General features: G+C 36.5%; 1 protein-coding gene across 1 annotated transcript in view; it reads right to left on the bottom strand.

Annotated features, from left to right (window-relative positions):
- MAN2A1 (mannosidase alpha class 2A member 1) overlaps positions 1 to 15137 on the bottom strand; it is a 152408-nt gene that overhangs the window by 22901 nt on the left and 114370 nt on the right. The window contains 2 exon segments of the mRNA XM_006177116.3: positions 674 to 815; positions 3611 to 3744. Of these exon segments, the coding sequence (XP_006177178.1) occupies positions 674 to 815; positions 3611 to 3744 (276 nt within the window).

Below are 15137 nucleotides of genomic sequence, written 5' to 3'. Positions count from 1 at the left end.
AACACATGCATCCCAGCAACTCTAAGTATGTAAGGAGAGAGGGCAATTGACATGTAAATGATAATTAAAAATATGTATCATAAAGGACAAAAGTCTCCCAATAGAAAGTTTTACAAAAATTATTCAGTGTCTACTATCTACTTTTTCTTTCTCTCCATTTCACTCTCTCTTTTGGAATCCTTAACCTGTCACCTCTTTACCCTGAATTTGTTTCATCGCTACTCCCTTTCTTCTTCCAGGTGGCTGTGTCCTTGAAAGACATGATGCAGAAAAGGACCTAAGTTTGACCTGTAACTTTCCCCTTTTGCAAACTTGGGTGAGTTATCTAAACTGTAAATTATCTTAATATGTGAATATTCATATCCATTCAATCACAACAATGACAGAGACTTCTGAGGACAATGGCCTATCAGGAGAAGTAAATTATCCTTAAATATAAACCTTAAAAATAATCAGTTTCATTTTAGGAGTTTTAGGTCTCCTTTTTTTCATCTGAAGATTGAAGAAATTTATTATTTTGTGTTGGTCTCACAAAGCTGAAAATTAACTAATAGTCTGGTTCTCAAAAGAAGAAAGCTCGTGATTGGAGATGATAATACATATGACCAAATAGAAAGACTATACACTTGAACTGACATTTAAAAGAGCAAAAAAGAATTGAAACCATACACACCACTTTTCAAACTCGAAACACCTAAAGACTGAGCAGAGAGCAGGGTCAAGCGATGCTTGGCATCCTGGATATACGCCATTGTAGCCATGGGATAGACGTTGGCTTGAAGAGGCAATTTGCTCATTGTCATTCTAGGTTGAATCTGTAAGACAAAACGATTCTCTTTAAGAAGAAAAATCGAGTGACAGTTACATATGTACCTTAAAAGATTAGTATTGACTAAAGATGGTTTTTCTTCCAGAGGAAAGGAGGTACAGCACTTTTCTTGTTCAATGGAATAGCTAACTTAAAAATTAAAAGTCTTCAAAACAATATGAAGAAAAATCACGAGCATCTTAGAAAACAATGTTTAAGTGAGAAAGGTAGAACTTGTCCAGATTTTTGAAATAGGCATTCCCATTTAAATTCAGAATAAAAATGCTTAACAGAAGTCTTCTAGCCCTCCAATATTTGCATAAAACAAATTATAAAGGTATTAAGTATTCATTTCTCATCTAAACCTAACATACTGCTTTTGTAATGAATGCTGAGAATAATAGATCTCTATCCCCTTTCAAGAAATATCTCTTATAATTCTTGAATCAGTTTTAATAAATACCACAGGTCTCCTCGTTAAATCCTCTAACATATTACATTATAATAACTGAATGCATATTTATATTTTAAAAACTATTCAGTGCTTAGTCTTGCTTAGTTTTGATGCAGGTAGTTCCAAATTCCAGTTTTTCTTGGACTAGTATCTGAGTGTATGAGACACAACTCTAACTTTATTTCTTGAGAGACTGCACTAGGCTAGTCTGGGTCAAGGAGACTCAAACCTCAGGAGGAGACAATAAACAGAGACTCAGTTATCAGAAATCTTACTCATATCACATAAAAATGCCATCTCTTCTTTTAAAACTCAGTGAGTTTTTAAACTCATGGAAGTTTGACATGAAACTCAGAAAAGGAGGAGTGCAAACTAAACATAATAGTTAACTTGTACTGAACTCCCATTAAAGCCAGGCACAGTGTTGGGTATTTCACAAATAAGATCTTTAATCTGCACAACAACTCTGCATGATGTCCTTCAACTTACTGGTTCTGAATAGCGTACCCCTCCGAATTCATGTTCACCCAGAACCTGTGAACGTGATTTTATTTTGAACCATGGTCTCTGCAGATATCATCAAGTTATGCTGGATTAGGTAGGCTCTAAACTAACGACTGGTGTCCTTATAAGAAATGGGAAATTTGGACACAGAGAGACACATTCAGAGGCACAAGGAGAGGACCATGTGACAGCAGAGGCAGAGACTGGAGTGATGTGTCTCCAAGGCAAGGAGCACCGAGGATTCCTGCAACCTCAGGAAGCTAGAAGAAAGACAAGGTTACACTTCCCTGGAGCCAGTGGAGGGAGGGGGGCCCTGCCCACAGCTCGATTTTGGACTCCTAGTGTGAGAGGATATATTTCTGTTGTTTTAAGCCACCCGGATTGTGGTAATTTTTATCACAGCCCTAGGAAATTAATAAAACTGATGGGGGGAAAAAACCCTGTAAAATGTTAAAAAAAAAAAATAGAAGCAGCAGGAGAAATTAAGAAGGAAAAGCTGGTCTGAAAGAACGAAATTTCCATTTCTCCTTTCCAGTCCTGATCTTCCTACTCCACCTAAGTCATATACTTTAAAAAAGGACATTTAAAACCGTCACAACTGTGCAGCTGTTACCCTTACTCCCCACCTGTGAGTCTAGATTTCTATTTTGGCCCAAGTAACTAAATTCTTGCCAAAGCTTAAAAAATGGCCTATTTTTAAAAAGAAGAAATAATTAGGTTATAGACTTAAAAATAATACTTTCCTATTTATTCAAATGCTCGATCCTTGAAAAGACAATTTACATTTTTATTCATTTTTACTAAGTTTTTTTTTTCATTCATGTATACACCCACACATACAAATAATCGCTTCTGTAAGATTTTAAGAAAAGCCTTTCTTTGGTACACAAGGAAAATGAATCACCATAAAGCCAGGGCTTCATTTGAAAACCAAACAGCTGTAGTAGAATTAACATGTTAATTCAAAATGTATGCTGCAATTTTTATGCTTTGGAAAGATTTAAATTTAACTTTTGCAGGAAATTGTAGAAGAGAAAATTATCACAATCCTTTCCACTCATCCCAGTTGAAAATCAAAGTAACAGCATTTGTGAAGTTGTTTCTATTCATAGCCAGAAATTTCTAAAATGCTAGTGTCTCAAAAACATGCTCATGTTTTTAATAGTATTATTTCAGAGACATGTTGTTACATACATACACTCTGAATACAGAGGTTTAGGTAACAATCAAAAGAGCTCCAGTAAACTAAAGAAATAACAATCTGAAAAATTTTTATGGATCAATTTTCTCACTACTATTTCATGAAAATTTTGATTAAATACATATCTCCTCACATTTCTAAACAGATAAATGTTTTCATTTGTATATCTATGTCTATGTACACATATGTGTGTGTTTATAAACGTACACACATACATCAGGACAGGGAAGTTTTCCTGAAATTTAAAAGACCCCATTATTAGATCATACATTTAAATACATATATGGAATAAACTAAATATGCAAAGACTAATTCCTTGGGAAGAAAGATATACTCCATCAATCCCTAATTAATCATTCCTTTTTACTAGATAAACTCATATACATTTTGGCATCAAGATATTTAACATGCATAATTCGTCACCAAATCTGCCTTTGAAAAAAATAAATCCTTACAAATAGATGTTCTACAAAATACTGTATCTCAAATATTTGTTCTAACCTTGGAAATCTGGTTGAATACAAAATCTAAAAGTGTCTGTTAAAATTCAATTTTAGAAATAATTTGAATATTTTTTTCAAAGGATCCATAAAGAAAAATTACATACTGTAACTATTACTCAAACATCTTAAAAGAAAATTACCTGATATCCATTTAGGTCAGTATAAAATCTATTTTGGCTGTTTATGCTAGAAAAAATTCTCATTGCAATTTCACGGTTATGTTCTTTTCGGATGTCCACGATATTGGAAACTTCCACAGACTGTCCTTCTATTCCTAAATTTAAAAGAATATATACATTAATAAAAGTTAATTGCCCCACTTTTCTTAAATATAGTATACAGAACTCCTTCCAAAGTTACATATATTTTCCTGTTTCCTACTTCCCATCTTTACCATCTCTCCATGACAAATGATGTCAAAATTCATCTTTTTTTTTTTTTCTACCAGACAGTGGATAACATTTATTCAGGGGCACACATAACTCAACAGAAAGATGAAAAGGTTGGAATGAGATAAACGTAGATGAAATATAACAAGCAAATGATTCTCCAGTGAGAGGAGAAAGAGGACATTAAATGAGAAAAGGTCAGCCCCACTGCAGGCCAGTCCACTTCTGATCTGTACTGCCATTCCCCAACAGAGCCATTCCAGCCTACTTCTTCACCAGTCTCTTCTCACACACTGGAAATTGGGAGCAGTGAAATTTACACTCGGTTGGTTCAAGAGACAGTGGATTATTGCCCATGATCCAGCTCTAGGAAAACAGACAGGAGATCCAATGAGATGATTCATGGCTGAAACTGACACTACCATATTAGTATTTGTGGAGTATAATCTAGAGAGCTCCCCAGAAGTTAAATCAATTTTAATTGACTTTGGTATCTCTTAGGACCCCTTGTTATGGAGTGATTCATTTTGCCCTTTGCTATATAAAGCAGAGGACAGCTTGAAAAAGTCCCAGATGTATGCTTATTTTTTGGATAAAGTATTTACTAATTTCTATGTCATGCTACTCTAATTATACCTTCAGGTCCCCAGTTAAACTTTGGGTCTATTTCAGAGCTGGAGAGATGAGTTATGAAGACACCCAACACTCTTAATGTAGATCAAGTGAGTATAAGACATACTGTAGGATCTTCTAAGAAGAGAGCAACAAGGAAAGTGGTCAGAGAAGAAAGCCTGACCCTCTCCTATTTCATACAGCTGAAGTTTTTTAAGATTCCAAAAACCCTGAACACTTCCCCACAGTTATTACTCATTACCCAGCTCTCCCCCTCCTCAGCAATCTGTTGCCCTGCTCATAAGAAGCACACTCTTTAGACAAAGAGGGCCGTGTACAAAAGAATGGGATGGGGAGAAAGAGGGTGAGCAAGACTTTTCCCAGGAGCCAAGAAGAATCCCCAGAGCTTACAGAAGGTGACAGCAAATAGAAAGGAAGTTCGAATCTGTGGGATTTGTGGAAAAAATGTAAACGCAGCTGGTCTAGGTACTATAGGTTTATGTAAAATGTACACAGAAACTGTACAACATAAATAATGACATGGTGACAATACCAAACGGGCTGAAGCTGCCATCACCAGAATCCTCAGAATGCTCAAAGAAGTTCTTCTCTGGCAGATGCTGCTCTTCCAACTCAACAACCTCAATCAGAGCCAACTTGAGTTTCTTACTGTGATGAGTATGATCTCCACAGCTGGGGGAAGGAAGGGCCATTTTTTTCCCTGCTTTATGGCCATACTCTGAACCACTAGCCTCTGTTAGTTAAACATGCATGTATATTTCCTTCTGAGAATTACCATTAGAACCTGCCTAGAAAGCTGATCCAAGTATCTTTCCTAGGAAGTTAAAAAAAAAAAAAAAAGGCAAGCACACATACAGGTGAAGGACAATGATACCTTCTTTGAACTAGGAAATGTATTATTATTATTTAAAGGCAAACTTTCCTTCCAGTATACTTACATTAACTAGGATATTTTTCTAAAACCAAATAAATTGTATGTGGAATTTTAAAAGACAAGCTTCTACACATGCACCAAAGATGCCCAAAACACAAAATGTAGCACCAGAGATGCCAGTCCTAGGGCAGCATTAGGGAGAACAGCAGATGGCAAGTAACCCTAATTTACTGGAAGCCTTTGTAGGGTATTTAGTACTGTTTTCTGTTTTCTCCTCTTCAGATTGAATATTCTCTCAGGGGTCAACAGAATATATGAAAAAAAAATAAAGTCTTCACAAAGGTGACTGTTATTAATTTCAAGTCATATATCTCTGGAAAACATTTACAAATACATGCTTCAAGAAAAGAATTAATAATTTCACATTACCTCTAGCAATGAAAATTATTTCCATTGAGAAAATCTCTTTCTCAAGCTCAGTATTATGCTCAGACCCTGCTGGGGCAACAAATGCTTAAAGTTCCTTTAAAAGGAGCCCCTAAGTCCATTCACAATTCAGCTAGACATTAATTTAAATTCTGTGCCAGGACAGACTTTTAAACTAAGATCAAACCTAATATGCTTATTCTGAACAAACCAAATAAAACCTATAGTGGTAATAAAAGCAAGGAGGTAGCCCTGAATCCTCAAAGAAAATTTATTATTTTTAAAAGAAGAACATTCATGAGGGAGAAAGAAGACTGCTAACTTTTCCTATTCTGGTCAAGAATTCCTAAGGTGTTCCATTTCTGAACAAGCTCACGGGACTGTGGGGAGGACTCCCTGGGAAAAGGGGGCACAAGCCCGGTGGTCCCAGTGGTCTGCTGGATATTTGCACATGTGGTAGCCAAAGGTACTTCTTCTAAAACAGTTCTACCTGAGCATAGATGGCCAGGGCTCTCTAAGCTCCTCTAGTTTTTCTTCAGTCGTGGAAAAGAAAATAGCTCCACTTTACAAAGAGTAGTTCATGGAGGAAGGGGAGTTGCCATCCCCAGGTTTCAACAAAGAGAAATAAGTGCGCCCTTACTAGCACCTCACACACTGTGTCTGCCCATGGAGCAGAGAGGATGGAGACTGTTTATGCTTATTGACACAGGCAATGCAAGGTAAAACTGAGCCAGTTCTCAAGTGAAAAGCTGTAACAGATGTGCCAAAAGAGCCTTTCAGAACCCTGGAGCTCTTCAGTTTTTCCTCACTGGCGCCTATGAGCTTCTCACAGACGCAGTCTTATACACCACCTTCGCACTTCAGTTTTTAACGTTCTGGGACATGGTAGGTGCTGAATCACTGTTAACAGAATTCATGAAGATTGTGAGAGGCTGTCCCTCATCGTGCAGAAGTTAGCTGACATGGGAGGAAAGCAGATGGGGCTATAGATAAGGTTCAAAGAGAAGGAAAGATGAGGGTTTGCTTTTATTTTGAGCAGACACACGCATGTTAGAATGTCAGCTCCTCAAGGATAGGGACCGTGCCTTATTTATCTTTCTGCTCCTGGCACACAGTAGGTATACACTTAGTGTTTGCTGGGTGAAGGGTGGCGGCTGTATAGGGGGATGGTAATAGTCATCAATCACCAAGTGCTTACCACATACCATATGTTTATTCTAGGTTTTACATGACTCATTCAGTCCTGACCCTGAGCCTAGGAGGAAATTATAAATTATCTGCCCCGGATCACAAGACCTGGCAGAACCAGGACTAAACCTCTCCACCGTCATGTCTCAAGCAGACCAACTACAGGAAAAAACTGAAATTACTTTGGGAACAAGGATTAGGAAAAGCTTTGTAGTAACTCTAAGTAGACAGGAGACCTCCAGATAATTTTTAAACAAGAAGAGAGGGCACTAATCTCGCATCTGATATGTTCCAAGAACTACTTACTTGAGTGAAATAAAATTAAGGGACAAGGCTTGCCAGAACCCACAACTTCTTTAAAATAATCCAAAAATCTCTTTTAAAATGACAAAGTCACTTTAGAAGCTAATAAAGTAAAATATATTAAATATTAAAGACATATACCCTAATTATCTTACTTAGCTCATGTAAACGTGAGCACAAGCATGTTTACAGCACACTGGTGCCAAAAGTAAAAAAAAAAAAATGGGAAAACACACTAGATGTCCACCAACAGGCAAATGAATAATAAAATCAGGTACACCCAAGTTATACAAAACTGTGCAGCAGATGAAAAGAATGAGGTAGCTCTCTGTCCTGGCAGGAAATGTCTGATGAAAAAAGCAAACGGAACATTTGTATAGTATGATAAACGTCATGCTGAAAATACACATAAACGTAATACCATACATTTCTATAGGAATGTGTGTGTGTGTGTGGGTGTGTGTGTGTGTGTAAGAGTGAGAGGGGGAGAGAGCGCGAGACAGAGCACAGATACCTGTATTACTCTCTTGAGTAGTGGCTGGAGGCCAGGCACAGATTCCAGAGGGGTTTTACATTATATCTATAATGTATGAAATTTTTGTCAAAAGAGTGTATGTATGTCTATATATACATAGACACACACATATACATATGAATAATCTACATTTTATACATAAAAATAATTTTCATCATTTTTTTAAAAAAAGAATATTTTCTAAGAAGGTTGGGAAAAAATGAAACCAAGTAGGCAAGAGGCCAGGGTCAGAAGACATCATCCTCTTGACTCTGTTGCTCAGCACTGGTCTTAAGGAAACCAAGAACTACATTCTCCTTTGAGTGTGGAGAGAAAAACTGGAGGGTGCCCTCTTCACATGCCCTGTGCCTGAAACAAGAGGTAGAGGAAACATCCAGGATGGTGTAATGACTAAGTCAGACAGACAGAAAGCCTGAGGTCATGGCTCTGAGCAGCAAATGATGACCCTTGGAGAATCCCAAACATATTTCCTCTGCACATCTACCCTCTTCACTTCAGATCATTACAAAATCTCTCCGGAACAGCTAATTCAACCCTGTCTACCTGTCTGGATCAATTTATTCTAGCCATTTTGAAATGCAAAGTATAGTTTTCCAAGGACCATACCTGATAAATCAGACACCACTCCTACCACACTGAAATGTTACAGGGGTGAGAGGCGGCAGCTTGGAAGAAAAAGCCAAAGAGAGCCTCACTCATACTCCAGCAAGAATCCAACATCTCATTAGTGGCACTCAACATGCGATTAGGACAAGCCATCAGATCAAGATGGAAAAACAGCAGCTGGCCCACACCCACCCAGGAAAGTAAAAAGTGATGGGGGTTCAAGCCCTCAAACAAAAGTTTAACTGAAATTTGACACGGAGAGGGAATCATATAAAATAAATCCTCAAAAAACTCACTTAGGATACAAAGCAAGGTCTTCAGTAACTGTCCTTAAAATGTGGCCTCTTGGGCAAAAACGGAAGTTTGCTATCTATCTGTTGTCCTCACCCCTTCTCCTCAAATCTGTGTCTGAATGGGGGGTGGGGGTCGGGGAGGTGACTGAGCCCTCACATTACAACAGAAGTAGGACAGTAATAGCTGTCATGAAAAAACAGGGCTTCTAATTTTGAACATCTCCCCTTCAATTTTGAAGAGTATTATGTTTTGTGTCTAAATTATCAAAAATATAAAAATACTGCTCCCACTGTGTATTTACTATGTGACATTGTTTTTATAAACTTACCTGACTTAACTGGGAGTTGACACTTATGGCTATTAATTAACACACACTGCTTAGTATGACACACACTCAAATGACAATTTTCACAATAATGATAAATTTAGTAGGCCAACATTCAGATAATGTTTCTAAGAAGCAAACAGTATCATGACTATATTTTTTAAAAAATCTATACTCTTATTTGAAAGTACTAAGAATAGAGATGGTAGGAATTCCCACAACTGGGTGCCCTTTTTCTCCATGTTGATTAATTCAACTTATCATCCACTATAAGATCTAATTTATTCTCTGAGGTACTTGCTGACTTCCAGGTCTGTAAATGTTCACATTGATTATTTTTCCACAAGTGAAAATTTTAACATCTGCCTTCATGAATACTCATTTAGGATTCAAAGTTTAGCAAATTTCACTCCAAGCCTCAAATTTAAGAAAATGATGATGCACCACTGAGTTTTGCTTATAAAGCACTAGATAAATAACTTCCACTACTTACTGATCAACTTATTATGAGCTAGGCACTAGTCAACATATTTTATGGCTCTCATGTCAATAATTCTCACAGTGACACAAAAGTAAATGCATAATAGGAAAGGTCGGGGTTTAAGCCCTTAAACAAAAGTTTAACTGAAATTTGACTGAAATTCACACAGATTGTAAATTTTGGTTAAAGATTATACCAAGTAAGTATGGTATACTTGAAAAAGGCCTAATAACTGAAAAATACACAACAAAGCTGGAAAGCTGTCTTTTTTTTCCTAATAAACACCTGATTTTAAAAAATAATCAGTTTTTTTGAAACTCTGTTTTGGAGGAACGTAACACCTACATCAGCAACATTCTTTTAAAGCCACGACAGACATCATGGTCTAACTAAAGCCCTGCCCTGGGAGGTGAATAAACAGCTCATGGCCCACAGTCCTGGCTCAGGCTGGTCTAGGACAGGGAGAGAAGAACGCTGGAAAAATCATGACGGTCCGTCTGCATACCCTCCACACCGACAGTCACTCTGAAGTTGCCTACTTCCTGCTCTCCCAAATATGCTTTTCCAAGGCGCCTTTAGAAAGGAAGTTCAGTTTCCATATAATCTTATTCCTCAAGCTGATTTGCCTGAAACAGGCCTGCCAAGCAGCCATGTAGTTCTTCCTTTTTTTTTAAACCACACTTTCACTACTCCTTCTCCCAACTTACCACACACTAAAAAGAAAAACAGAGCAGCGGCACGTCTCTCACCCACCCTAACTCCAGTGGGGCTGAACAAAAGCAGTCTGGTGTCTGATTGAATTTTAATGTCTGGGGAACAAATATTTTTGCAAAATACATGGTTTCCAATTGTTGGCTTGCAACAAAACAGAAGGTGTACCAAATCAAGTTGTCAGGCAGTCGATCATTAAAAATAATTTATTAATGTTTGGCAATAGATCACTCTGACTTATGGAATGTAACTCAGAAGGAGTTCAAAGAATTAAATGACATTCCCACAATTAAACTCTTTCTATTCCTATCTACTTATTTATGTTAGCAACATTCCTTTGCCTTACATTTATAAGAATAAAATTAATGCTGAATCCTATCCCATTCTAGCAATACGTAACATTCACCAATGGATACACAAACATGTAGGAATACATAGGGTACAATTCATCTCATTAAGAAAAATGTTTCTATTAAAGTTTATAAAATAAATGGTCAAAATGATAATATATGTAGCTCAATCTTATGTTTTGATCAGTTATATACTATTAATCATAATTTTTATAAATCAATCCAGAAGAATTTTAATACTCTGAGTTTCAGGATAATAGAACTTAAAAATGTTAATTTATATATGTATTATATATTATTTATACATTATGTATCTATTTATAAAATATATATGTTTTTTTTCTTTCATAAAAGTAATGAGAAGTTGACCAATAATAAGACTCTCAGGCATAAAATATTACATTAAAGTAAAATTTAGTGGGGAAAGTAGAATCAAAATATGAGTTCAAGGAGAAAATGATAGGAAATTTGATTGTTAAAGAAGAGTTTGTTCAGGCTTTTAAAAAAAAGCGTAATTTAGCATCAAACTGTTACCTACTGGATATACTTATTTTAAAATGTCAATGTTTACAAAATACCAAAAACAACAACCTTTGCAAATATTTAAATGTATAACGGAAAACTAGGTGTCAACTTACAAATGTCTAATGGACACAGGGTTCTTCAAATTCTTATGGGAACAAGGGAATTTGATCTAACCAACCCCACTTCACACTTTCTGATATTCTTTTCCTCCTTTCTGCCATTCAAGACCTAGATTCTCAAAAGCTCACTTCCTTCATCAAACATTCCCCAACTCCCCCAACCCTGAATGACCACTCTCTTGTAACACTTACCCTCTAATTCATCTGGCCTGCACATCTTCTTAAGGAGACACAACACTTAGTATCTGCCAGACTTTATGTATATTAACTAAGTTAATCTTCCAACACTCCTATAAGGAAGACTCTATTATTGTCACCATCTTCAGGATGATGAAACCAAGGCCAGACAGGTAACAACCTGCACCAGGGCAAACACCGGGAAAGCAGCAGAACTGGGATAGGAGCTGGGAATGAAAAGCGCGTGGGCTGACTCCAGTGTCTGAGCTCTTAACCACTGCACTTCCCTTGTGTTTCCCATCCCTGTGCTCTTCATCTGAGTTTGGTACAATACACATTTGTCAAGGATGATGATGTTTCCTGCGAAGAAGCTATGCCTTCAATGCAAGCAGCTGCTGCCCAAGATAACCTCTGAGTTCTGAATTTGTATAACCAGAATGTACTTATAGTCCCTTAAAATAACCTTCTCTTTCATGCCTGTAGGGGATAATCAGGTTCGACACATAGCTACTTATTTCATTTTTTAAAAGTTCCAATTAACAGGCAAAAAAAAATCCTCAGTAGTCAATTGCGTATTATGTTATTCCAAAAATGTTTTAATTACCTAAGTTTGCCTAGCAATAACTTACTTAACTCTTTTTACTCTTAAATCAAACTAAATATGGAATGTAGTCCTGAGGAAAATGAGACATTGATTGCAAACCATTTTAATATCCTCATGAATCTTTTTATTATGGAAATAAAAACAACTTCAGTGAAGCTCTGAGACCTTGTTTACAAGTTGAAAGACTCCAGGGATGGGGGCCCCAGATTCAAGCATCCTTAGAAGGTAAAATTTAGAAACAAGGAGTCAAGCACCAAAGAGACTTGATGTGATACTAAGTTTTGTGGAGACTCTTTGATGGTAATACCTAGTTGACCATCTAGTCTGTCTGCAGTTTAAGAAGCTGAGCTCCTAAGAGGTTAAGAACAAACTCAAGGTCACCCTAGTTTGCACAGAAGTGAAACTAAGGATCAGACCTCTAATTCAGATTATGTTTAACTGGATAAAGTTCATTTTGACTCTGAAACTCAAGGGCAATGTTATGAATCCATTTGGGTTATATACTCAAAGCAGAAAAAAAAAAAAACCAAAAAAAACTAAGCAACCTCTCTTTGATTGCCAAACATGCCCATGCAAGACATGTAAGACAGTCATTTTAGCCAAAGGCAAGTCCTTTCTTTCATATTTTTTGATAGCAGTTCATTACATTTTACCCCCAGGCTACTATATACTTTCTTTCAGCAAGATCCATTATATACAGTGCATTCATAACATGATGGTGGAAAACAGGCCGAAGTATTGCATTTAAGATATTTCTTCTAAGGACTGAAATATGGTTTACACAGACACATTTACTCACTCACTATGTTCTCCTAAGCAGGGACTATGCTTAGGAGAACATAGTCCCGAGGGGCAAAAAAAAACCCTTGAAGGTATATATTATAACAGATCTGGAATGTGAACTTTGTCCCAGTGAGAATGTGCATGACACATTGGTAACCCATAGCAACCTAATGCTTCAAAGTAGTGGCCGATGTCAGAAAACTAGGGCACCAAAGTCTAATAATTACAACTCTGAAGACAAATGAAGCTGCATACAGCTAGTAAATGTCACTTACTGATCCTAACATCACTGCAAGATACATATTTTTTTGTGATGGTATAATATCCAATTACTGTAACACAAGGGGGTACTGGGGCTTCTGCCTGTATCATAGTCTATCTTCTAATCCAAGCTTAATTGATAAAAGCTAAAGTAGCATATTTGGTAACACTTAAAGCTTCAATTTAATGAAAGATGATTACACTACAAGAAAATGTAATCCCCACTGTTCCCACTTTTTCCTCTGGAAGAATGTTATTTTCTACAAACTAAATAATCTTTTATAAATCATAAAATAGTTATAAAAGGGCATTTCATTAAATTATGGTTACTATAAAATGGATTTCTTATTTAACCGGATATAAGGCAAAGCATGATGTTTCATTAGAAATCTCTGAAAGTGCTCTGATCTTCTGGAGCTTTTAAAGCTAGTGGGCACAAGATTTCCTCTAATTTAATATTTCGAGAAATCTTTAAATGTAATGTCTGAATAATAACGAAAATAAAAACAGTGTTTTTAATAGTTTCAATGATGCTAAGAAAGAGACTTAAAACTGCACCTATTATTCTCAGAATCTGTAGCAAACAAAAATAGAGAAACTAAAGTTAAATATGAAACCAAGAACAAAACCAGAAGCCAGGTTGAAACCAGACCTCCCAACTCTGTTTCAAAATCAATAATGACCACACAGTTTATGTACTTTGGGAGGTGCTAGCTGATTTTTGTTCTTGATTTTGTTTTTTGCTAAAGCTTAATTTGGGCAAAAGTTACTTTGGGGAGAAAAGAATCAAAGAGTAACTAAAAAAGAGATTGAGGAATTTATGGATATTTTGCCAGGTCTGCCTTAATTCAGGTTTTTAAACGAATGTTTCAAGTAAACTGAATTTGAAAGGTTTAATACAAATAGACAGTAAAGGCAATGCATAATTTTAATTCATTTTCTGTTTCTTTTACCCTTGTTGCTGAAAGACAGTAAAATCTTTTGTACGATTAACTGGTTTAGTAAACTAATACTACTACAGTATGTACTCATAAACTATTAATAGCCTCCCTCCGCCAACCCCAATTTGTTTCTGGATCATGAATTTGGTTCTAATAACAGGCTCTAGTCATTAATACTCATCTAAATATTTACCGCATCTGTTGAGTTTAAAGGGGCCAAATTCGCCTATGTCTGAAAATAGTCTATTAAGTTAAATTCGAGAATAGGTATTTTTGTTACCTGAAGAAATTTTAAATCAAAGTCAGTCTACAACAGCATGGAAATTGGCTGAAGTTTCTGTAGCACCTAAGATGAAAAGCCAGTCTGTCTGCGAATTTTGATCAATCACTCAGAAGTCTGGTTTACATGAGGCCAAAGTTTAAAAGAGCTGTCAAATACTTCTTACTACAGATGCTTTAAAACCCTTTTCAGGTAGTTTGAATGCCTAGAGAGTCTAACACCCTGAAGATTTCACATCTCTGTCATGGGTCTGGATTAGTGATTTAATTAAAACCCACTAAAGCAGGCTCCAGCCAACCTGTGCCCCCATGCAGTGGTGTATGAAAGAAAAGGACAGATGGAAATGGATTAGAAAGGCTACTAAGAAAAGGCTCTATTTCCATAATTTGGCTTTTTTTTTTTTCCCAGAAGGGAGACCTGTCGAGAGGGACTCAAATATAAACATGAGAGGGTATGTAGTTTGGAAGGAAGCCTTTCAGGTGATTTAATATCACCATCTTCCACCAACTATAGTCATGCTGAACAACAACAACAAAGAAATGCTGGGAGAAAAATGCCTGGGGCTTGAGAGAGCAAAAAGAAAGACTGATAGGTCACTTTGAATAGCTACTTATGCTGGTTTCAGGCTTAATCCAAGTAAGTACAGTAAAACTCATCTGGAGTAGCACTTGAAGTTAACTTCACATTATATCTAACTTATTTATCTGTCATTCCCCACAAACTTCTGAAGCTTTTTGCTTTCAAGCTGCAAAAATCTAGTATCAGGGAAAAAAGGCTTCAGCTCAAGTTTATTCCATCCATTGAGACATCCAGAGGCAATCTGAGGTCTGCGTATTTATTTCTTCTTATTATTTTTTTATGC

This window comes from Camelus ferus, chromosome 3, assembly GCF_009834535.1.
Source record: "Camelus ferus isolate YT-003-E chromosome 3, BCGSAC_Cfer_1.0, whole genome shotgun sequence".
Classification (NCBI taxonomy): Eukaryota; Metazoa; Chordata; class Mammalia; order Artiodactyla; family Camelidae; genus Camelus; species Camelus ferus.
Note: the sequence above shows the minus strand (reverse complement) of the source record. Positions and strands in the feature narration are given on the sequence as shown.